We start from the raw sequence: 22,953 nt of genomic DNA, 5'->3' as shown, positions 1-22,953 counted from the left end.
ATTAAACCTAATAAACCTAGCAATTAAACCTAATTAAGACTGAAATAGAATATAATTTGTAGCGTAATTGTTAATTTGCACTACCACTATACGATATTACGATATCTTATTTTGTTAAAAATTGATTATACAAAGTCAATAAGAATTGGTTGAATTGGTAATGATCATTGTCTTCACTATTAAAGTCTAGGTTCGAATTCTAATGCCGATAATTTCTCTTAATGAATAATTTGTAAAAATAAAAAAAAAGCTAAGACTCACTTTCTATCTATCGTATTGCATTATTTTCCATTGATTATAAGAGAAATAGTAATGGCTAGCTTGGAAATAAAGTACATAGACTAATGAGTGAATAGAGAATAGAAAATTAAAGTGAAAATGAAGCGCGCGCGCACACACACTAGGTGGTGTTAGCTTGCAAGTAGATGAAAAGTAAAAACAAGGGAAAAGATGAGAGGAGAGATGCATGTGGCCCCTAAAACAAAAATGAAATAGAATATTAATTGTCACCCCCACGCCACCACATGCAGACAGGCCTTTGCGAGAGTTTCTATATCTTCTTAACTTAAGAGGGCTTTATAACTTTAGTTGGACGACCTTTTCATATTACCTCTCTGAGCTTCTCTCTCTGTCCTCTCTCTCTCTGCCTGCCTGTGCCTGTGCTGTAATGTAAGCATCAAGCATGAACCAAAAAGAGTATAAAACAGAGCAAAAGGGGGACCATTAGTTTTGCATGGCTCATCAGGGTCGCATAAGGTTCACACAAAAAGGAAAATAAGCTGGCATGGCATGGCACCAAAAAAAAGAGGTTTCATGTGTTTTTTCTTCTGTCCTTGTTACCTATGTATCAAGTGACCTAGTAATCTGCTGCTACATATGGTCTGCATTCTTGTCACTTCCTAGGTCTTATTTCGATCCCTGATGTTAACATTTGGAAGTGATTTCCAACTCACTGAATTAATTTCAAGCAAATAAAATCCAACCTTAACGGCTAATATATATATATATTAGAATAAGTGATAGTTATTATTGATGAATAAATTAAAGTACAAAATAACTATAGTATGAAATATGGATAAATATTATCGAGTAATCACACGCAACAATATGTTGAATTGATCTGGAGATAATTATACACAATCTAAAAATGACTAAAATTGCCAATTCAAGTTTCAACAATCAGAATGACATGTAATTAGGCTTCTAATACAGATCCGGTATGCAATGGTAAAAACGACAAATTCATAACAAAAGCCAATTTATTTTCATTAAGTTATTTTCCAATTAATTTCTTCATCAATATTACAGTTCGGGCAGTGGTCCATCTCTGTTGCTTTCTGTACCACTCTCCCGTGCGCCGCTGCTAGCTAAGCTAACCCACAACCGTCGTGGTTCTCTTGGCCAGTTTTTTTAATTATTTATTATTTACCGAAACGTTTTGGTCACGAGGCCCTGAATGTAATATTTGGAGTTCTGATTCTCAACACATAAAAACTCTGGAAAAATCTTTTTAATATTATTTTAAATAGAGAAAATGAAACAAAAATACTTAGACCGGGGGAATTAAACGAGTCACTACACATATGGCATCGCAGTTATAAGGATGCATGGCATGACAATATGCAAGGGTCAATTTCTTACGACAGTAGTGCAATTCAACATTAGTTGAAAAAGGTTATTATATTCATGCTTTCCGCTTAATTAGCTTCGGCTTTTGGCTTGTATAAAACTTGAATAACACCGTTTTTCTATTCCGACTAATCACAAATTAACATGTAGAAATATAATCACACGTCACATATTGTTGTGTGATTGGCTCATACTAATAGTAGTATTCATCTAAGTGTTTCTTGCAGCGCAGAGGTTAAGATAAGATAAGACCCACATTAAGGAGAAAACCACATTAAGAGATAAAGAAATCACGAATTCCTTTTCTTAATTGTTTGGTTTGTGAAATATGGCAATATTTGATGTTACAGCAGCAGCAGGAGTCAATGTCATGCCTGGAAATTACGCTAGAATGGCCCTGTCCCTCGAGATGTGGGCCTATCAATCAATCATCAAGGGAATCACATTCTTCGATACTACTGATGTTTATCATGTTTATCGACCCCACGCTCAAGGCCAAGGTAAAATTCCAATACTTATCATCACTGTAAATCAATTACGTGTCCCCATTGTCAGTGCTTTTTACCCGTACAAAAATTATCGTACGTGTCATTGTGTTATTTGACCGAAAATATAGAATTTACAGGCATCGAATGGGACAACTGCATAGAGAAAAGGTCCAATTGGCTACCTAGCTAGCTAGTCTCAACTCAACTATGTTCATGTAACGAATAAGCTTTCTGGAAACTCGGTTATGTTTTCATTCGTAGACTTTGATCATAGGAATCATATCATATCAACTGTTCAGTGGAGAAAAAAAAAATTGCCACGAACAAGGTTTTGTTTGCAAACACGCCACCAATGAAAAATGGCAAAATTACAAACTAAGACGTACTAGTAGCATACCAAACTATTTTGGTGCTTCATCATCTTTTTGGAAATGGATTGGAACTAGATAAATACGAAGTGCAAAAGTAGTCTCCACTGATTTTATCATTTTTTTTTCCTTTTTTGATTACAAGGGAAAAAAGGACCGAAACAAACCAACTAAGAAACAATAAAATCCCTTTAACTCAAAAAAGAAAAAAAAGAAGAAAAAAAGCCTTTATCATCCCGATCACATTCATAACAGAGTCATGGGAGATTCGAGTAAGTGAAAGCACAAGCAAATGAAAATATCAAACATATAGAAACTCAAATGCGCAACATTTTGTTAAGATTATAAAATTGGTTTTATTAGTGAGTGAGAGCTGGACAACTTAATCTAAAATAAGGAGAGCGGGAGGAAAAAAAGTTGACATAGACTCGAGTTTCATTATAGAACATAACGACTAACTGTTTTGATCGTCCTGAACCAGGCTGTTCTCTGAACCAAGTAGGGAGGAAAAAGAATTGAAGAAAAGCTGAAGCACAATAGAATGGCTGAGTGAAATTGGGAAGTCAGGGATTTGAGGTGAAGCACATTTCAGATACTTGATAAGTTCTATGTGTTCAGCTAGTATTTCTTTATCAGTTTCTTTAGTCTATATGTGGTTTTCTGCATAATGCACACGTCATATTTAGTGAAACTTGAAATCCCCTTGATACTCTTGAAATCATATTGAGTTCAAAATCAGATGCAGCAGAAGCTAGAGTTTAGACAGAGCAACAATATAAGCACGGAAACTTGTTCTCATGATCATGAGGCATCATCAACAATCAACTTTTAGATTAATTCCAGCAGAAAAACAAGACTAAGCTTAATGATCCCTCATTTCATTTGACTTGATAGAAGCTAAACTCTCCTACAGAGATTCCACTCATTCACAAAACATGGACATTTTCTCATCCTACATTTCATAGCTACAACATACTAAATAGATAGTTTGCAACAGAAAAATTTCACTTCATTGTTCAAACACATAGAAATCCCAAACACGTCAAATGAAAACATCTATTCAGTCTAAATCATAAGAGAAAGTAGGTTCATTTCACATTACTAAGCCAGCTACCTCATCACCCACAAACAAACATTCAGGATTTCACTCAAGAGTTCAAAACAAACAAAACTAAACATATAGGATTAAAGTACCGATCATCACTGTTGCTGTTGGTTCTGCTGGTTGGGTGGAGGAGGCGGCATGCCTGGACGAGGCGGTCCATACACAGGAACACCACCACCGGGGGGAGGAGGCATTCCAGGACGGGGCGGCGGCGGCGGTCCCCTCATCATCTGAGGCGGAGGTCCCATCGGCCTCTGCCCGAACTGCATTGGTGGTGGTCCCGGGAATTGCTGCGGCGGGCCCGGCCCACCAGGCCTAGCAAACTGCGGAGGAGGCACCCCAGGTGGCGGGCCCCGCACCATTTGCGGCGGCCCCTGTCCAGGGTACGGAGCCATCTGACCTGGAGGTGGACGAATCACCGGCGCAGCTGGGTACGACATGGGCGGCGCAGACATCTGTGGTGGCCGAGAAATCTGAGGCTGCATCATGCCGGGGGCGGGCCCGCCGACGCCACGAACCGGGCCGGAGAGACCTGGCTGGGCCTGGGCGAGCGGGGCGGTTGGGATGCCACGACCGGCGGCCCGGCCGACTCCCGGGCCTGCTAAGGCGGCGGCGCTGGCGGCCTTGGCGCGGGATTCTTCCTGGGGAGGTGGGCCCTCGACGGTCATGGATACAACCTCTTCGCCGCGGAGGAGGACGAGGCCTAGGGTTCGGCGGTCGTCGCGTTCCTCGTTCTTGTTGCCTTTGAGAGGAGGGAGCTTGCGGAACTCCTCGCAGTCGCCGAGGACGAGGTTCATGTGGCGGTCGAAGGCCATGAACTTACCGACGAGCTGACGACCGTCCTGGATCGTCACCCTCATGCGGTAGTTTATGAATTGCAGCATCTTGGAGCTCTTCGACATCGACATTGTGACGATGGTTCGTGAGGTCCGAAATCCCTACTCACTGTGCTTCCCAGGGTTCAGGGTTCAGGGTTTTTAGATTTTAGGTTTTAGGTTTTTGGATTTTGATTTTGATTTCTAAACGACGGTTGAATTGAAGATGTCCGTGCCTGTAGTATTTTAATATTTAGGATTAGGCAGCTATCTTTGTTTGAAAAATTTGGCCGTCTTTTTGGATTGGGCTTGGTTACAAACTGATTGGGCTCATGTCTAAAAAGCCCTAATTTAGAGTAAAACAGGGGAGGTTCTGTTTCTCAGTGAATGAATTGTTGTGTTTGTTATAACTTATATGCAGGTTTCCCAGTTGGAATTTGGGTGTATGGGGCTTACTGGAATCTATAATGCTCCAGTCCCTGAAGAGTTTGGAATATCAATCATCAAGTCTGCATTCGATACATCAGATGTTTATGGGCCTCTTGCTAATGAAGTTTTGATTGGAAAGGAAAATTCTGCTCCCAATGCCTTATTCTTTTCAAGCTGGTTCCTGATGACAATATAAATCACAATTGAACATGGAGGGAAAGCAATAGCAGCTAAAAGGTGCAAATTTTCTTATACAAGCAAACCTCACTCACTACTGATAACTTGCTTTGCATGTTGACATGCTCTATGTTGTCTCTTGTGACTTGTTGAGAGGACTTAACTTAGTATTTGGAGTGTTTCAGGCATTGAAGCAGTTGCCTCGAGAGAAGGTGCAGTTGGCTACAAAGTTCGGCATTGTAAACTTTGAATCTACTCAACTTGTAGTAAATGGCATACTCCTGAATATGTTCGCTCGTGTTGCGAGGCCAGCCTCAAGCGCCTTGGTGTTGACTACATTGATCTTTACTATGAGCACCGGATCGATACAACAGTCCCCATAGAGGACACTGTAAGTGTTACCTGTTAATGATAGATCAGCAATTTGAAGTATTAAGATTTTGCTCAACTTGTTGGAGTTTTGATTGAAGTACTTACACTTGCTATTGTCCTAAGGGTAGATGGAGGAACTAAAGAAGCTGTTGGACGAGGGGAAAATAAAGTACATTGGATTATCTGAAGCTAGTCCAGACACAATAAGGAGGGCACATGCAGTTCATCCCATTGCTGCTATACAAATGGAGTGGTCCCTTTGGACTCGCGAAATTGAGGACGAAATTGTCCCACTTTGCAGGTAACCTCATCTTATATACCAATTCCAAAAAATCTGTGGAGAAACCACACATGCTTTCATACAAATTTACCAATTTACATGCTTCCATTGAACTTTTATACCAGTCTACTTTTGAGACGAGTTCTGGATGATTTCTGTGCTGCTTGCTTTGGTTGGCAGTGTTTTCGGAATCCCCAGTGCTGTACAGCGTGTATTAGGATTAGTTGTATTTAGTGAAACGATGAATCAAAATAATGAAAAGTTTGTTGTTCTTGTTGGAACTTAGGGAACTTGGAATTGGGATTGTTCCATACTGCCCTCTTGGTTCTGGATTTTTTGGTGGCAAGGCAATTGTGGAAAGTGTACCTGCAAATAGTTTTCTGGTAACCTATCAAATTCTTTCATTCTAATTACTATATGATAAAGAGCATCTTGCTCAGATTGATGCAAGCCCTGCAATTTGTTAGTTTCCTGTTGTTGGTTATGATAATAAGCTTGCTATTGATTTGGAAAATCATTTTGTTATCAGGAATATGGACATCCTCGTTTTCAAGCAGTAAACCTTGAGAAAAACAAGATCCTTTATGGTAGAATACAAAAGTTGGCTAAAAAGCATAGATGCAGCACTGCACAACTCGCCCTTGCATGGATTCGCAGTCAAGGTGATGATGTCGTACCGATCCCTGGTACGTTCCCCTTTCCTTCCTGATCTGCCTCAGTCATCTAATGTGTTATTCATACGTTGCAGCATCTGTGATAATAAGTTCACTCTAGTCTGATGCATTACGAACCAATATCAGAATCATGACATTTTGCTGACCTCTTCTTGTGTTTTTGCAGGGACAACTCAGATAAAAAATCTTGATGATAACGTTGGCTCCTTCTCAGTGAGACTCACCAAAGAAGATATAAAAGAGATTTCTGATACGATACCTCTGGACGCGGTGGCAGGGAAAAATGTAGCTGATAATTTTATTAGCTGCTCCTGGAAGTTTGCAAATACACCAGCAAAAGACCATCTTAGATAGATGTTTGCATATGCAATCTGGTCTGCAAGTTTCCTGTAAGAATTTGTAATCCTGCTACATCTGAGAGCAGCAAATAATCGTAAAAAATCACTGATACTGCTACATCATTGTGTGTTACTTATCTGATTCTGATGTTGGTTTGCAATGCAATTGAACTTCTTTGATGCATATGGATGTGAATAAAGTGCCAATATTTCAGCATAATTTGTTAGTGCTTGAAAACGAGGATGTGGGGGGAAAGGGAGATGCAAACAAAAAATTTGAAAAAAGATGACTTCTTGTTGGAGTCAAGAAGTCAACGTTACTTCTTTGACGCAGGTCAAAAACTTTTGGTATCCTACCTTGACTGTGTGAGGTGAGGTGTCAAATTTCTGGCCAATTGATTTATACAATAGCGGCGTGGCAAGCTCACATTTAAAACCAACCCAAAAGCCAGCACAGAACTTCGTAACAGAGAATCAAAATCCCATAAAATAACGATAAACTGTTTTGGCCGGTCTTGAACTCATACAAGCACCGAATGGGGAGGAACAAGACAAAGACTTTGGGAGTGAAAACGAAGAAGAAGAAGAAGCAGAAGCAGAAATGGCTGAAGAGCAGAGATGCCAGATTCCAAGAGTGCAATTGGGAAGTGAGGGATTAGAGGTGAAACCCATTTCAGATCCTTGATTTTAAGTTTCAAACACTCAACATATTATTATCACAAGGCTTCTCTGGGTTCTGTGCTTTGGTTTTTTAGATTGGCACTGGTTGTATTGGATTGGTTCCGAATAAAAGCATTGCTTGTTTTGCAGGTTTCCAAGTTTGGATTTGGGTGTACGGGGCTAACTGGAATCTGCAATGAGGCTCCAGTCCCTGAAGAGCTTGGGATATCAATCATCAAGTACGCGTTCGATAAAGGAATAACATTCTTTGATACATCAGATGTTTGTGGACCGCATACTAATGAAGTTTTGATTGGAAAGGTTAGTCTGCTCCCAAAGGGTATTTCAAGGTGGTTCATCTCATAAGAACATTCAGTGCTGGATTTTGTTGTGTGGATGTGACTTGTTAGAGGACTTAAAATTTAGCGTAAGTGTTTCAGGCATTGAAGCAGTTGCCTCGAGATAAGGTTCAGTTGGCTTCAAAATTTGGTGTTGTAAAATTTGAGCCTAATCAAGTTGTTGTAAATGGCACTCCTGAATATGCCCGCTCCTGCTGTGAGGCTAGCCTGAAGCGCCTCGGCGTGGACTACATTGATCTTTACTACCTGCACCGGATAGACACATCAGTCCCCATAGAGGACACTGTAAGCCCTCTTTTTATAGCAATCTGAAGTGTTTTTCCTTTTCAGTTTCTCTGTTTTTTTTTTCTCTAAGTCATCATAGTGTCCAACAGTTGGAAGTTGTGGATTTACTCCAATTCAACTCTTCCTTGTAGCAGAGGAATTGGGATTTCTGTACTTCTTGGAATTTTAATTAAACTATTAATCCTTGCTATTTTCATAAGGGTAGATGGAGGAGCTAAAGAAGCTGGTGAAAGAGGGGAAAATAAAGTACGTTGGATTATCTGAAGCTAGCCCAGACACAATAAGGAGGGCACATGCAGTTCATCCCATAACTGCTATACAAATGGAGTGGTCCCTTTGGACTCGTGAAATTGAGGAAGAAATTATCCCACTTTGCAGGTAGAGCTTTACACATGGTTGGATTTGATACATACTCATCCTTTTGCTGGTAGAGGATCCTGCACCAAGTTCCTGTCAAATGAAGCTTGCTTTAGCAATTTCATTGTAATCCTTCTTTTTCTTGTATAAAGAATGATTAATGTGCAGAAACTCTGTTGTGTATGTTGGACCATAGGGAACTCGGAATTGGTATAGTGCCATACAGCCCTCTTGGTCGTGGATTTTTCGGTGGCAAGGCAGTTGTCGAAAGTTTACCTGCAAATAGTTTTCAGGTAACCTATGTTAGAGATTTTACGCATCTCCTTAAATTCAAGACAGCTGCAAATTTCTTCTAGTTGCTTATGAACTATGAGAGTAAGCTTGGTTATTTGAAGGCCAATCAATTTGTAATCAGGTATCAAATCCTCGTTTCCAAGGAGACAACCTTGAGAAAAACAAGATCCTTTATGGTAAAGTAGAAAAGTTGGCTGAAAAGCATGGATGCACCTCTGCACAACTCGCGCTTGCATGGATTCTTAATCAAGCTGATAATGTGGTACCTATCCCCGGTGCGTGCGTGCCCCTTGCCTTATTGCATGTACATGATGTTAAAGGCAAATTCTGTTACTTTTTCTTCTTTTTATCTTTGTGTAAACTGGGCAAACTGATCTCTCCTTGTGTGTTTTGTAGGGACAACTAAGACAAAAAATCTTGATGCTAATATTGGTTCCTTGAGCGTGCAACTCACGAGAGAAGACATAAAAGAGATTTCTGATATGATACCCGTCAACGCGGCGGCAGGGGATAGAGTTTCTGATAGTCTCATTCGCTGCTCATGGAAGTTTGCAAATACACCACCAAAACATGGCAAAACTCCATTTTGATGTTGTTGATTCTTAAACGTTTGCATATGCAATTATCACTATGATTTTGAGTTGGGCTTGCAACGCTAATATTCAGCATCATAATAAAGATCATATTGATCGAAGGTCGATTTTGAAATTGTAACACTCATGAACAAGAACAAAGGTCCGGGACTAATTTTCCCAGTAACAGTTGCAAATTCTTCCCATTAACAGTAATTAATTTTCCCATTTTGAAGGTAACTTGAAACTTTCATGAAATTAAGAAACTTATTCTGAAGAAATAGATAAAGGGAAATAAGGAGAATAAGACACACAGAAATATAGTGGTTCAGCTACTTGATATAGCCTACGTCCACTTGAAAGAGAGTTGTTTGCTCTTATTCATCATAAGAATTACAAGAGGTTCAGTAGTACATATATATATATATGTAAAACTCTCTTAGTATGCAGTCCCAAGAAGACTGTTCTAATTCCAATATAGTGGTACAGTTGAGAACCTTGATCCAACGGTAATATAGGTGAGTATTAATCAGAGCAATTATTCCAACATATACCTTTATAATATTGACAGAAAAGATTAACACAGATTTGAAACTTCAGATCACATTCAAGAGTTTTAGTATAGACTTGTGCAGACCAATGACATACTCAGTGATCTAAAAGAAAGAATGATGTAAGCAATGACGATAAGAAATCATTTTAATGTTAAATAGAATAACAATTACCATGTACCTTTAAATAGGCTCGCTCTCTATTTTCTGTCTGAACTCACAGAAGTTGCAATCTCCAACTTCAGCACCAATTAGGGAGTAAAAAGATTGAAGTGAAACAAAGAAGAAGAAGCAGAATGGCTGAGGAGCAGATAATTCAAATTCCCAGAGTACAACTGGGAAGTCAGGGTTTCGAGGTAAAACCCATTTCTGATCTTTGAATTCAAGTTTCAGTAGCAGCAAGAAAAATCAAAACTTTGTGGTTACATTGTATTTCTTCGTTACCTTCTGTTATATGTGTGTTTTTCAGCATAAACTTAAAACCCCATGTACTATAAGCGAGCACATAGAGTATAGACGGACCAATGTCAACAAAAAAACTTGTTCTTTCACAGTCATCGGGCTCCAACAATCAACATAGATCACAGCAGAAAACAAGAATAAGAACCTCTCAAGGCTTCCCTGTTTTCTGGGTTTTTAGATTAGGTGTTTAGTTTTTCAAAGATTGGCCCTTTTTTGGATTGAGCTCTATTTGTGGTTATTAACTCTGGTTTAACATTTCTGCCATTTAATTATGTTATTTACTCCCCTCCAATTCCAAACAAAAGGTGGTTTTGTTTAACATTGATTTCTTGTGCAGGTTTCCAAGTTGGGATTTGGGTGTATGGGGCTTACAGGAATCTATAACGCTCCAGTCCCTGAAGAGCTTGGCATATCAATCATCAAGTACGCGTTCAATAAAGGAATAACATTCTTTGATACTTCAGATGTATATGGACCGCATACTAATGAAGTTTTGGTGGGAAAGGTAAGTCTGCTCCCAAATAGTCTTTCCATAATTCCAAGGTTTTTCACCTAGTCACACGCGTTATGCCAGAATAACCAGTGGGAGCTTAGCTTATATGCCATCTGATTAGAACATTCAGTGTTGGATCTTACTAGTTCTCGACATTGAACTAAGGGACCGGTACCATCTAATAATCCCACACCTGTTAACTTGCCTTATACGTTGGTCTGCTTTTGTTGTTGGTCATTTATGTTGTCTTCCGTTTAACTTCAGGCATTGAAGCAGTTACCTCGAGATAAGGTTCAATTGGCAACAAAGTTTGGTATTGTAAAAATTGAAAACACTCAAGTGGTTGTAAATGGCACTCCTGAATATGTCCGCTCCTGCTGCGAAGCTAGCCTGAAGCGCCTTGGTGTGGACTACATTGATCTTTACTATCAGCACCGGATAGATACAACTGTCCCCATAGAAGACACTGTAAGTGTTACCTATTTTCCCCCACTTTTAAATGTAATCTTAAGCCATTCTTCTCTTCTTTTTTCATCTTTTGGTTAGTTCTTCTCTTTTTTCATAATCATGACCCAACCGTCTGAAGTTGTAGATTTGCTTCAACCCTTTTGGTGTGGGACTTCTCAGTGTCTTGGTTCTTTATTAACTTTTAATACTTACAATTATTGCAAGGACAGATGGAGGAATTGAAAAAGTTGGTGAAAGAGGGAAAAATAAAGTACATTGGACTATCTGAAGCTAGCCCAAACACAATAAGGAGGGCACATGCAGTTCACCCCATAACTGCTATACAGATGGAGTGGTCCCTTTGGACTCGTGAAATTGAGGAAGAAATCGTCCCACTTTGCAGGTAACCTCAGTTTAACTTTCAAAGTTCCGTGCAAAAACCAGAGTCAGAAATGAAGCATTGCTACATGTTTCAATACAGTACTCAAATTTACATCCTTCCATCTAATTTATCTACCACTCTACTTATGAGAGTTGGTGTTCTGGGGGATTTCTATGCTGTATTCCTTAGTCACGCTTCAGTTGGCAGTGCCTTTGAGGTCCCCAGTAGCACTTGTGTACTTAGTTGTATCCACTGAACAAAATAAGAAGTTTAACCTTTCACTCAAAAGAGAAAAAGGAAATTGAATTGGAGGTTACACAACATATATCCTAAATTTTTTTTTGTGTTAGAGGGTGCACTGTATGTTTCTTGTTGCACTAAAGGAAGCTGTTAGCATTTATTCCCAATACTGCTTTCACAATTTGCATGCATGCTTATTTCTCTTGTATAAATAATGATCAATGTGTGTGTTGACATAGGGAACTTGGAATTGGAATAGTGCCATACAGCCCCCTGGGTCGTGGATTTTTTGGTGGCAGGGGAGTGATGGAAAGTATACCTGCAAATAGTTTTCTGGTAACCTACGCCACTCAGAGATTTCATGTATTAGCTTTTCAATTCTAAATATTATATGATAAAGAGCATCTCATTCAGACAGCTGCAATGCAAGCCTGGAATTTGTTAATTTTCTCTTGTTGCTGATTCGGTGGCCAATCAATTTGTTATCCCAGGCATCAAATCCTCGTTTGATTGGAGACAACTTTGAGAAAAACAAGGTCCTTTATGGTAACGTAGGAACGTTGGCTGAAAAGCATGGATGCACCCCTGCACAACTTGCCCTTGCTTGGGTTCTTAATCAAGGTGATGGTGTGGTACCTATCCCTGGTGAGTGCCCTTTTCCTTCCTATATAATCTGCCTTATCAGTCACATAATGTGCTGTGTCAAATAATGGAAAAGGGAAACCACTGGTGGAGATTTTACTTAATAAGACCAATGTACCTTGATCAATGTTTACTGCTGGACAAATCTCTTTTCTTCTTTCTATAACAAATTAAAACTAAGGATACTTACCTCTCCTTGTGGTTTTGTAGGGACAACTAAGATAAAAAATCTTGATACTAATATCGGTTCCTTGGGAGTGAAACTCACTGAAGAAGATGTACAAGAGATTTCTGATATGATACCCATCAACGCAGCGGCAGGGGAAAGAATAGTTGCCAGTTTTATTACCTGCTCATGGAAGTTTGCAGATACACCAGCAAAAGAGGGCATAATACTATCTTAGAAATGTTTGTATAGGCAATCGGGCCTGCATATATTTTCTTGTAACAGAGAATGTGATGAGATGTTGCTTGTGTGTATTTTTATTATTAATAAGACTCTGATGTTGGTTTCCAATGCAATTGCAAGTTATGTGGTGAATGCTGCTCATTTCTGTTGGGATGCCTGAGGTTTTTCATAAATATAGATAGATAGATACTGAATAAATAAAAGCTAAAATCCATGGGCACCTACCTCAACGTGACATGGGGGCTTGAAACTGGAAGCATCCATGGAAGGACAGGCTATAAAATTACAAGCACAATTGCCCGGTTGTTCTTATAGTGGGACATAACCTGCTGCATCACCAGGTCGAGAAAAACAGAGGAATTTGGATATTTCTGGTTTAGGAGCAAAGTGGTGACAATTTTAGTAAAATCATTTAACCTGAAATGAATAAGCATCAAAGCACCAGTGGTCTAGTGGTAGAATAGTACCCTGCCACGGTACAGACCCGGGTTCGATTCCCGGCTGGTGCAGATTTTTTTGGTTTTCACCTTCAAATCAAAACCAATTGCAATCGTTAGAAAACTGAGTGGTTGGAGATAAGTGCTCATCCGGGCACCAGTGGTCTAGTGGTAGAATAGTACCCTGCCACGGTACAGACCCGGGTTCGATTCCCGGCTGGTGCATTCCCCTTTTTTTAAATTTGTGCCTTTCTTTGGAAAGGCACAATGAAGCTAGATGGATCATGGTTGGATGGATGGATGAAGACAACCAAATCAAGGACTTGAGGGTTAAATTGGGCGGTCACGTCAAGGACTTGAGGGGTAAATCTCACATTCCAATTTCATCTCCTTTTATTCCAATTTCAGCTTTGGCTGTGCTCAAATCAGATATTTTCAAGATCCCACCACCTTCATAATTTAAGAAAAGTTGACTTGTTGGGAGAAAAAACAATCAAAAGTTTGTAAAGTGTGATTGAATTTTCTTGAGCTGGAATTGTAGCAGAGTTGACCCTCAGACCATGTTATATTTTGACACGGCCAGTTATGTCCACTGAAGAATGACATATTATTATTATATGTATTTTCAGTTGCCAGAATTGCCCGGAGATTATAACACAGCAGCGCCAGCCAGTAATGTCAATGCAAAGACTAGTCTAGGCATATAGAATAACTGGTGTGCCCAACTCCAATCCTAACACGGCGTAGACTTTGCAGTGCTCATTTAGCCTATCCTATCCTGCTTACATTTTGGGATCAATCAGAACAAACAAACAACACTATGGCTGAGGACAAGGCAGTACAGATCCCAAGAGTTCAACTTGGAAGTCAGGGATTTGAGGTATTGTATTCATCCATTTAGAACACTATGGTTGATTTAGATGCTTAGTTTCTTCCAATTTTTACTGTTTTGTTTCAAAATCTCTGACCTCCTTGCTCATCATCAGGTCTCAAAACTGGGGTTTGGATGCATGGGCCTGAGTGGGGTCTACAACTCTCCTGTCCCTGAAGAGGATGGTATCTCCATAATAAAACATGCCTTCAGTAAAGGAATTACTTTCTTTGACACAGCTGATGTATATGGACCCCACTTGAATGAAATTCTTCTTGGCAAGGTTTGTATTTCCGCTTGTGAACTAACACACCTGATTGATTAATTTATGGTAGATATAATTCACAAAGAAGCAGACTATTAGCTAAAATGTATGTTTGTTTTTATAATGAAGGCCTTGAAGCAGCTGCCAAGGGAAAAAGTTCAAGTGGCCACAAAGTTTGGTATTACTGGAAGACGTGATCCTCCTAGAATTACAGTGAAGGGCACTCCTGAGTATGTCCGCTCATGCTGTGAGGCTAGCCTGAATCGTCTTGGCGTCGACTACATTGATCTGTATTACCAGCACCGGGTGGACACGACGGTGCCTATAGAGGAAACCGTATGTGATTCTCTTCCTAATTCAGCTAAAGCACCACAACTGTATAATATTGGAAGTGCTTTTACATAGCTTCTTGTAGAAATAGAGGGGGGTTGGCTGGAAAATATTGATTAGATACTTTTGTTTTTCCTGGAGTTTAGGTAGGTGAGCTCAAGAAACTGGTGGAAGAAGGAAAAGTAAAGTATATTGGGTTGTCTGAAGCCAGCCCGGACACAATAAGGAGGGCACATGCAGTTCATCCCATCACGGCTTTACAAATTGAGTGGTCCCTATGGACTCGTGATATTGAGGAAGAGCTTATTCCAGTTTGCAGGTATGTTCAAAATCCACTTGCAACCCTGAATTGCCTCCCTATTTTCCATTTTTGTGAAAAAATGATTGCAGTTAGTTAAACGCTTGTGAAATGTTCTCAGAGTGTGTCTATAATAACTCTAATTTGTGTCAATTATTTTGTTCAATGTTGTCACATACAGGGAGCTTGGCATTGGAATAGTTCCATATAGTCCTCTTGGTCGTGGTTTTTTCGGAGGCAGAGGAGTTGTGGAAGGTGTGGCTGCAAACAGTTTTGCGGTAGGTTGTTCTTCATAATCTTTTTCTACTCAGTCTGTTATAGAAGTAAATGGAGGTTCTGCAGAGTAACAGAAAACTGAGAGAGGAGTTTGATTCTAATCTTGGTTTTTTCTTTGGCATTATGTCATTTTTAACAAAATCATATGTAAACTAAAAAACCTAGCAGTTCAGTAGTTGTGTGAAAATTGTGCAGTTTTTGTCTTCTGTTTTTTGTGTCACTTTTTTATGCAGTTGCAGTACAAAACTACGGGTTCAGGGTGTCTGGATTTTACAACTATAAATTTGAAGTATGTGCTTTTTCTGTGTATGAAAACTAATTTTGGTTGACTGAATCTTGTCCATTTTTCTTTTCTGCGCCAGGCCAACCATCCTCGGTTTGTAGGAGAGAATTTAAACAAGAACAAGGAAATTTACCATCGAATAGAAAGCCTTGCTAAAAAGCACCAAACCTCTCCTATTCAACTAGCACTATCATGGGTTCTCCACCAAGGAAATGATGTTGTGCCTATACCGGGTGAGTCTTCATTGCATTTTTGTGCTCTTCAACCTAAATTGATTTATAATTGGCATGAAACCAATCAAGATTCTTTAAGATCAGGGTTCGAATTTTTTATCTTTTCAGTTTTCTTACCAGCATTTGTTTGCTCATGAAATCAATCAAGAAACGTTGTTTCTGTCCATTGACAGATTGTCCATTTGGTTGTGAATTTCCACTGCAGGGACAACAAAGATTAAGAACCTGGATTCAAATATTGGCTCCTTGGGGGTGAAACTCAAGGAAGAAGACATCAAAGAAATTTCTGATGCTGTACCAATTAACCAAGCCGCAGGTGATAGCGATAGCGGAATCCTGATGCAGTGGCGATGGAAGCTCGCCAACACTCCTCCTAAAGATTCAAAGATCTGAGCTTTAAGACATGGACACTTTTCCATCTCAGTCTTGTATTTTGTTGAATTGATTGCAAATCGAACTTTTGTTGTATAATAGTACTGTGGACAAAACAATCACCAATAAATGCCATTTTCTCTTTTATTTAAGTACAAGTGATAGTCTAAACTACAAGAAAAGGGGATTCGAATCTGAAACCTCTGGTCTGCAAGTGAAGGCCCTTTTCCACTAGGCTAAACCTCATTGGCATACCATTTTTCTCCTATTGTGTTGTACCACATGTTTAGTCAATTTGTGTCCTAAAGGGTTAGAGATCTTGTTTAAAAATAATTTTAGTTGGTCAATTCAAACTTAAGACTATGGTCTGCAAGTTAATGTATTTTCACTAAACTAGACTCCGTTAACGTGGGCACAACTATAATTTAGTACATGCATACAAAATTTATTTTTTATTTTCATATGACTCCTTACCCACGACCAACAAATGCATACATATGATCACATCTTATGAAATTCTATCAACATAATATTTTCCCCATTGATTTATTTATTTTGTTTTGTACATCATATTTCTTTTTTTATCAAATAATAAATTTTTGTTTATCAAATAACGATGGAAAAAACAGAAAAATGGTCGGTAAGCAAAAGTAACCGTTGCATTTTTTTTGCGCGACTATAAACGAGATGTTCAGGGAAGACCCCACCAAAGAAAAAACGTCATGGCGGAAGAAAGAAGAAGAGAGACTTGCCGAACAAAACAAATGGTGACTATGAAAATTCGGAGAAAGAAAGACCTCGACTTTTGCTTTTGGGCTTTGCAGTTGCAGAGATCTCATCATCAGAGTCGCGAACCAGAAAATGGTGACTCGGAGCTTTCAGGTTCACCACAATGACTCCACTTTCGGCGTTGACTTTGATACGGACGATGGCCTCGAAGTATCTCTCTCTATTTCTCTCTGTCATTTCCACCCCATCTCTCTCTAAAACTCAGTCTCTCTCTCTAACATGCAATTCATTGCAGGTTTTCAAACTCCAGCTCTTATCTCTCACCTCCATCCCTCCGGACGAGCAAAAGGTTCACCAATCTCTGTTACTCACTATCTCTCGCTATATATAATATATAGGGCTATATCTGCGTGTGAATGTATGTGTCTTATAGGTTTTGCAATTTGTAAAAGTACGTGTTTTTTTTATCGCTCAAGTTGATTGAATTGGATTGTTTTTCTTTCCTTAAAGTTAATTGGAATGGATGAAAATCGTGTCGTTTCGGATAAGTCCGACCTCGTTGCTATCTCTGAGAAGCTCCGACTGGTTTCGATCAATGAGGAGCAACAAGAAACTTCAACTGCTGAAAACGATGAATTGCTGAAATCCGATGAGGAATTGGCCAGAATGTTGCAGGTTTCTTTACAAGTCTTCTGCATTTGAAACTTTTCAAGGAAATTTTGTTTCATTTTATTTATTTTGTCTCTTTTAAAAAAATTGAGGCAGAGGAGTGCGCTGCCCCTGAAGATAATGGAAAGGTTGAGGGAAGACTACGCACTTATGTCAGTATAGTTCTCATGGTAATGTTCTTTCTTATTACCTAATCTGTTTGGTTTCAGGGAAACGGAAGGAAAATGATGTAAACTGAAGATTTGGATTTCAGAAGTTTATTTTACTTGGGGCACAAAAAAGCGAAGAGCTTAGCTTTTGACTAATAGTGGTAGCTAATTCCGAAGAAGAAAAACACATAATAGTTTGTAGTTTTGTATTTCTCAAATTCTTTTAAAAAATTGTACAAGATTAGTTTAATTATTTTCACAGACTGATGTTTTTTATGGGTTTTGGCCTATCGCTGTTTTAGTATGAGGACCTGGAACGCCGGGAGGCTGCTCGGAAAACAGTTCCTGTTGAAGAGCTGGAGGAGAAAGCATTGGTCAGTTTGGCCAAGGTGAGAGCATTAGTCTCTCTCAGAAAGTAAATGTTTTAAGTACGCATGTCATTGTTTTCATTTTTTGGACGGAACTGGTATTTGGCAATACGTTAATGATTTTCCTCTGGAAAGATGTCTTGGTGATGAGCAAATCTGATAAACGTTTTGTAGGAGGGGAATTTAACTCCATCAAAAAATGAACAAGACCATGCTTTCCTGCTGCAGCTGCTTTTCTGGTTCAAACAATCTTTCAGGTGTTCACCTGTTGCTTCGCTGTTTTTTACTATTCACTTTCATCATCCGTAGCTCACAAGCTGAATATAGTGTCATGTGCTCTGTGTCTGTTTCAATATTGCAGGTGGGTAAATGCTCCTCCCTGTGATGGTTGCGGCAAAGAAACCGTACTTCATGGCAAGGTGGATCCACTTCCTTCAGAAATTCGACATGGAGCTTCTCGAGTTGAGATCTATGGGTATGCAGTATGCTATTGATGTTTAACCATCCCACCCCAACCCACCCAAACCCCCAACACCAGCCCCCCACAATTGTAACCATAGCTAGTCTGGTCCATGGTATTTATTTTATTTTGTTATTTTTTTGTTTTATTAGTTTTAGTACTGTTGATCTAATCTTTCATTGTGGTAAGATCTACTTAGTAGTCTTTGTTCATCTGATTTAAGAATAAACATAGCTGAATCAAATAGGCTCGTCCACTGTGAACTTGAACCCTCCGACTGTCAAAGCTATGGCAGCATTTGCAGCTATAGTTTTCAATTTAAAGGATTTTTATTTACTGTTATACTTACTTTATGTGACTAGCATTTTTAGGTGAGAGCCTCATGTCACAAACCCTTAGAAAACTGCTATTTCAATCAAAAAAATTAACCATAGATGTTACCTTTTTATTATTATCTTTCCCTAACCCTGTTTCTTAGTTTTCTATCTATGTGCTAATGCATACATCTCTAGATTCAAAATAATTAATTAGCTTGACATTACTTATTATATTTTTGGTCTTCAACCCCAGATGCAATTTTTGCCCTATAGGGTCTCGTTTCCCACGCTACAATGATCCATTGAAGGTATTTATGCATCTTGGTGACCTCATTAAGAAGCTTATTTGATACTTTATGTCTCCCTCAATTTTATATTATCTTTTCCCCGAAATGCAGCTTGTGGAAACAAGAAGTGGGCGTTGTGGGGAATGGGCCAATTGCTTTACGCTTTATTGCCGAGCTTTTGGATATGAATCCCGCCTGGTTAGTCACTTTCAATTCTAATATCACTGCCATCTGACTTGCTTGATATTCACCAATGGACATGCCTAAAGCAATATGAATATATTTAATCCTTCTTGTACAACATCTAATGAGTTGAGTTCCAACACTGAAACCATTATCTGGTCTAATTATTCATTTTCGGATGAAAGTAGATAATTAAGTAGTTCAGTTGTGTCCTTTTTATTTTTTCCTGAGACTGAGGAGCGTGATAGATTTCTTTTAACTTCTTTTTTTTGTTTTTCAGATCTTGGATTTCACAAATCATGTTTGGACAGAGTGCTTCTCACAATCTTTGGGAAGGTAACTTCCATTTACAGACTAGTGCTTTTTCCTTAACTTAGGAGTCCTGGAAAGCCAATAATATGGATACAATGTTCTTTTCACACTTTTGTTGTTCAGATGGTTGCATCTCGATCCTTGTGAAGGAGTGTATGACAATCCAATGTTATATGAAAGCGGGTACCTTTGGTGTTGCTAGTTGAATCATTTTTCTAGATTTCCCTGTTGATTCAGTTTCTTGATATGAGATAAATTATTTTTTGCCTTGATTTGTGCATATTAAAATATAACTTCAAGCATTTTCTGCAGGTGGAACAAGAAATTAACTTACGTAATTGCCATCACAAAAGATGGTGTTTGTGATGTAACCAAACGATATACGAGGAAGTGGCATGAGGTAATCACAAAAAGTGGTACTGGATTTAATTAATTGCCTAGATTTTCATAAAGAGAACTACTTTATAAACTTTACGTTGAGCCGTTGATGAGGAAGAGTCTTTCTATTTTGCAGGTTATTTCTCGACGTAACATCATTACAGAGACTGCACTGTCAGCTGTGCTTGCTAATGTAACAAAAGACTGCCGAAGAGGGTTTACCTTTCAAGTGCTTTCTGTACTTGAAGACCGTGATGAGAAGGAGAGGCAAGAACTCGAAAGAGGTTTACATTCTACAGACAATGCCTCAACCTCATTACCAGGGAGACTAAATGGGGAAAAGGAGAAGGCTGTAGAGATCCCAAGAGTTAAACTTGGAAGTCAGGGATTTGAGGCATTATAATAATCCATTTAGACTCCTAAAGTTCCTTCAATTTCTGTCTTTTCTGCAGAGGGTTAATTTAGATGCTTAGTTATATTTCTTCCAATTGTTAGTTATTTGTCTCAAAATTTCTGATTTCCTTGCTCATCAGGTCTCAAAAGTGGGGTTTGGATGCATGGGCCTGAGTGGGGTCTACAACTCGCCTGTCCCTGATGAGGATGGCATCTCCATAATAAAACATGCTTTCAGTAAAGGAATCACTTTCTTTGACACAGCTGATGTATATGGACCTCATTTGAATGAACTTCTTCTTGGGAAGGTTTGCATTTCCACTTGTGAATTTATCAAGTTTATTACACCAACTCAGAAGTTAATATAATATCTGTATTGATTAATTCATGATAGATATAATTTACAAAGAAGCAGACTTTTAGCTAAATGTATATGGGTTTTTATAATGAAGGCCTTGAAGCAGTTGCCAAGGGAAAAAGTTCAAGTGGCCACAAAGTTTGGTATTACTGGAAGACCTGATCCTCCAAGAATTACAGTGAAGGGCACTCCTGAGTATGTCCGCTCATGCTGTGAGGCTAGCCTCAATCGTCTTGGCGTCGACTACATTGATCTGTATTATCAGCACCGGGTGGACACAACGGTGCCTATAGAGGAAACCGTATGTGATTCTCTTCCTCATTCAGCTAAAAGCACCATAACTGTATAAATTGGAAGTGCTTTTACATAGCTTCTTGTAGAAATAGTAGGGGTGTGGCTGGAAAATATTGATTAGATACTTTTGTTTTTCCTGGAGTTTAGGTAGGTGAGCTCAAGAAACTGGTGGAAGAAGGAAAAGTAAAGTATATTGGGTTATCTGAAGCCAGCCCGGACACAATAAGGAGGGCACATGCAGTTCATCCCATCACGGCTTTACAAATTGAGTGGTCCCTCTGGACTCGTGATATTGAGGAAGAGATTGTTCCACTTTGCAGGTATGTTCAAAATCCAGTTTGAGTTATGCAAAGTTGTTACCCTGAATTGCTTCCCTATTTTCCATTTCTGTAAGGGAAAAAAAAGGGGAATGCTTTTGAAGATGATCTAGTACATAACATTATACTTGTGAAAAATTGATTGCAGTTACTTAAACGCTTGTGAAATGTTCTCAAAGTGTGTCTATAAGAACTCTAATATGTGTCAATTATTTTGTCCAATGTTGTCACATACAGGGAGCTTGGCATTGGAATAGTTCCATATAGTCCTCTTGGTCGTGGGTTTTTCGGAGGCAGAGGAGTTGTGGAAAGTGTGGCTGCAAATAGTTTTGTGGTAGGTTGTTCTTCATAATCTTTTTCTGTTATAGAAGTAAATGTTAATGTAGGTTCTGCAGAGTATCAAAAACTGTGATTCTAGTCTTGGTTTTTCTCTTTGGCATTATGTCATTTTAACAAAATCATATGTAAATTCAAAAACCTAGCAGTTCAGTAGATTTTTGAAAATTCTGCAGTTTTTTTTTCTTCTGATTTTTGTGGTTCACTTTTTTATGCAGTTCAATTACAAAACCCGGGTTCAGGGTGTGGTTCATGGGTTTTTTTCTGCTTGAACTGGATTTTACAACTATAAATTTGAAAGTATTGTTCTTTTCTGTGTATGAAAACTAATTTTGGTTGATTAAATCTTGTCCATTTTTCTTTTCTACGTTAGGCCAACCATCCCCGGTTTGTAGGAGAGAACATAGACAAGAACAAGAATATTTACCATCGAATAGAAAGCCTTGCTAAAAAGCATCAAACCTCTCCTGTTCAACTAGCACTATCATGGGTTCTCCACCAAGGAAATGATGTTGTGCCTATCCCGGGTGAGTCTTCATTACATCTTTGTCCTCTTCCACCTAAATTGATTTATAACCGGCATGAAATCAATCAAGATCTTTTAAGATCAGGGTTTGAATTTTTGAGCTTTTACCAGCATTTGTTTGCTCATGAAATCAATCAAGAAACATTGTTTCTGTCCATTGACACGTTGTCCATTTGGTTGTGAATTTCCACTGCAGGGACAACAAAGATTAAGAACCTGGATTCAAATATTGGCTCCTTGGGGGTGAAACTCAAGGAAGAAGACATCAAAGAAATTTCTGATGCTGTACCAATTAACCAAGCCGCAGGTGATAGCGATAGCGGAATCCTGATGCAGTGGCAATGGAAGCTCGCCAACACTCCTCCAAAACATTCAAAGTCTGAGCTTTAGGACATGGACACTTCTCCATCTCAGTCTTGGGACTTCAATGATAATGTACTTTGTTTAATTGATTGCAAATCAAACTTGTGTTGTATACTAATACTGTAGGCAAACCCTATCACCAGTAAATTCCACTACAATTAATTGCTCTCATACCCTTTTCTTCTTCTTCTTTTTTATCTTTTTAATGAAGAAATTCTCATTTCTCAAAGTCTATTTTCTTCACTTTTTTAAATTTGTATTTATGGCTTTTAGGTCGTTGGAACATATTAAAGAGTATAGCCGCGCGGCCATACAGTTTAA

The 22,953-nt window shown here is 38.9% G+C and overlaps 4 protein-coding genes, 2 non-coding genes and 2 pseudogenes across 8 annotated transcripts; 7 read left to right on the top strand and 1 right to left on the bottom strand.

Moving 5' to 3' along the window:
• On the bottom strand, positions 3,297-4,652 carry LOC18772438 (annotated as a pseudogene). Its single transcript, XR_002272148.1, has one exon. The product of XR_002272148.1 is annotated as a small nuclear ribonucleoprotein-associated protein B' (transcript).
• Positions 4,836-6,792, top strand: LOC109949839 (annotated as a pseudogene).
• LOC18772440 (perakine reductase) lies at positions 7,248-9,381 on the top strand. Its single transcript, XM_007205402.2, has 7 exons — positions 7,248-7,336; positions 7,486-7,656; positions 7,776-7,979; positions 8,185-8,357; positions 8,533-8,629; positions 8,752-8,905; positions 9,027-9,381. The coding sequence occupies exons 1-7, from the start codon at positions 7,277-7,279 to the stop codon at positions 9,218-9,220; spliced, it is 1,053 nt and encodes a 350-aa protein (XP_007205464.1). The 5' UTR covers positions 7,248-7,276; the 3' UTR covers positions 9,221-9,381.
• LOC18772445 (perakine reductase) lies at positions 9,870-12,966 on the top strand. The gene is made up of 7 exons (XM_007205404.2): positions 9,870-10,109; positions 10,553-10,720; positions 10,973-11,176; positions 11,386-11,558; positions 12,017-12,113; positions 12,269-12,422; positions 12,630-12,966. Exons 1-7 carry the CDS (start codon positions 10,050-10,052, stop codon positions 12,821-12,823), a joined length of 1,050 nt encoding a protein of 349 aa, XP_007205466.1. The 5' UTR covers positions 9,870-10,049; the 3' UTR covers positions 12,824-12,966.
• Positions 13,267-13,337, top strand: TRNAG-GCC. Its single transcript has one exon. It is a non-coding gene; the product is annotated as a tRNA-Gly (tRNA).
• Positions 13,420-13,490, top strand: TRNAG-GCC. Its single transcript has one exon. It is a non-coding gene; the product is annotated as a tRNA-Gly (tRNA).
• Positions 13,540-16,351, top strand: LOC18773593 (probable aldo-keto reductase 1). The gene is made up of 8 exons (XM_007205409.2): positions 13,540-13,628; positions 13,895-14,145; positions 14,252-14,419; positions 14,531-14,737; positions 14,878-15,050; positions 15,211-15,307; positions 15,668-15,821; positions 16,027-16,351. The coding sequence occupies exons 2-8, from the start codon at positions 14,086-14,088 to the stop codon at positions 16,212-16,214; spliced, it is 1,047 nt and encodes a 348-aa protein (XP_007205471.1). The 5' UTR covers positions 13,540-13,628; positions 13,895-14,085; the 3' UTR covers positions 16,215-16,351.
• On the top strand, positions 16,908-22,815 carry LOC18774423 (peptide-N(4)-(N-acetyl-beta-glucosaminyl)asparagine amidase). 2 transcript variants are annotated; one of them, XM_007206616.2, is made up of 19 exons: positions 16,908-17,132; positions 17,218-17,271; positions 17,433-17,597; positions 17,684-17,761; positions 18,043-18,129; positions 18,283-18,365; positions 18,470-18,583; positions 19,139-19,193; positions 19,284-19,370; positions 19,636-19,691; positions 19,791-19,850; positions 19,980-20,067; positions 20,182-20,439; positions 20,579-20,746; positions 20,891-21,097; positions 21,238-21,410; positions 21,645-21,741; positions 22,117-22,270; positions 22,466-22,815. In XM_007206616.2, the coding sequence occupies exons 1-19, from the start codon at positions 17,055-17,057 to the stop codon at positions 22,657-22,659; spliced, it is 2,256 nt and encodes a 751-aa protein (XP_007206678.2). In that variant the 5' UTR covers positions 16,908-17,054; the 3' UTR covers positions 22,660-22,815. The 2 variants fall into 2 exon arrangements, with proteins under 2 accessions (XP_007206678.2, XP_020422906.1); XM_020567317.1 differs by lacking the exon at positions 19,791-19,850.

The sequence above is a fragment of the Prunus persica genome, chromosome G6 (genome assembly GCF_000346465.2).
Source record: "Prunus persica cultivar Lovell chromosome G6, Prunus_persica_NCBIv2, whole genome shotgun sequence".
Lineage (NCBI taxonomy): Eukaryota > Viridiplantae > Streptophyta > Magnoliopsida > Rosales > Rosaceae > Prunus > Prunus persica.
The sequence above is the reverse complement of the archived record's forward strand: the minus strand, read 5'-3'. Positions and strand labels throughout refer to the sequence as shown.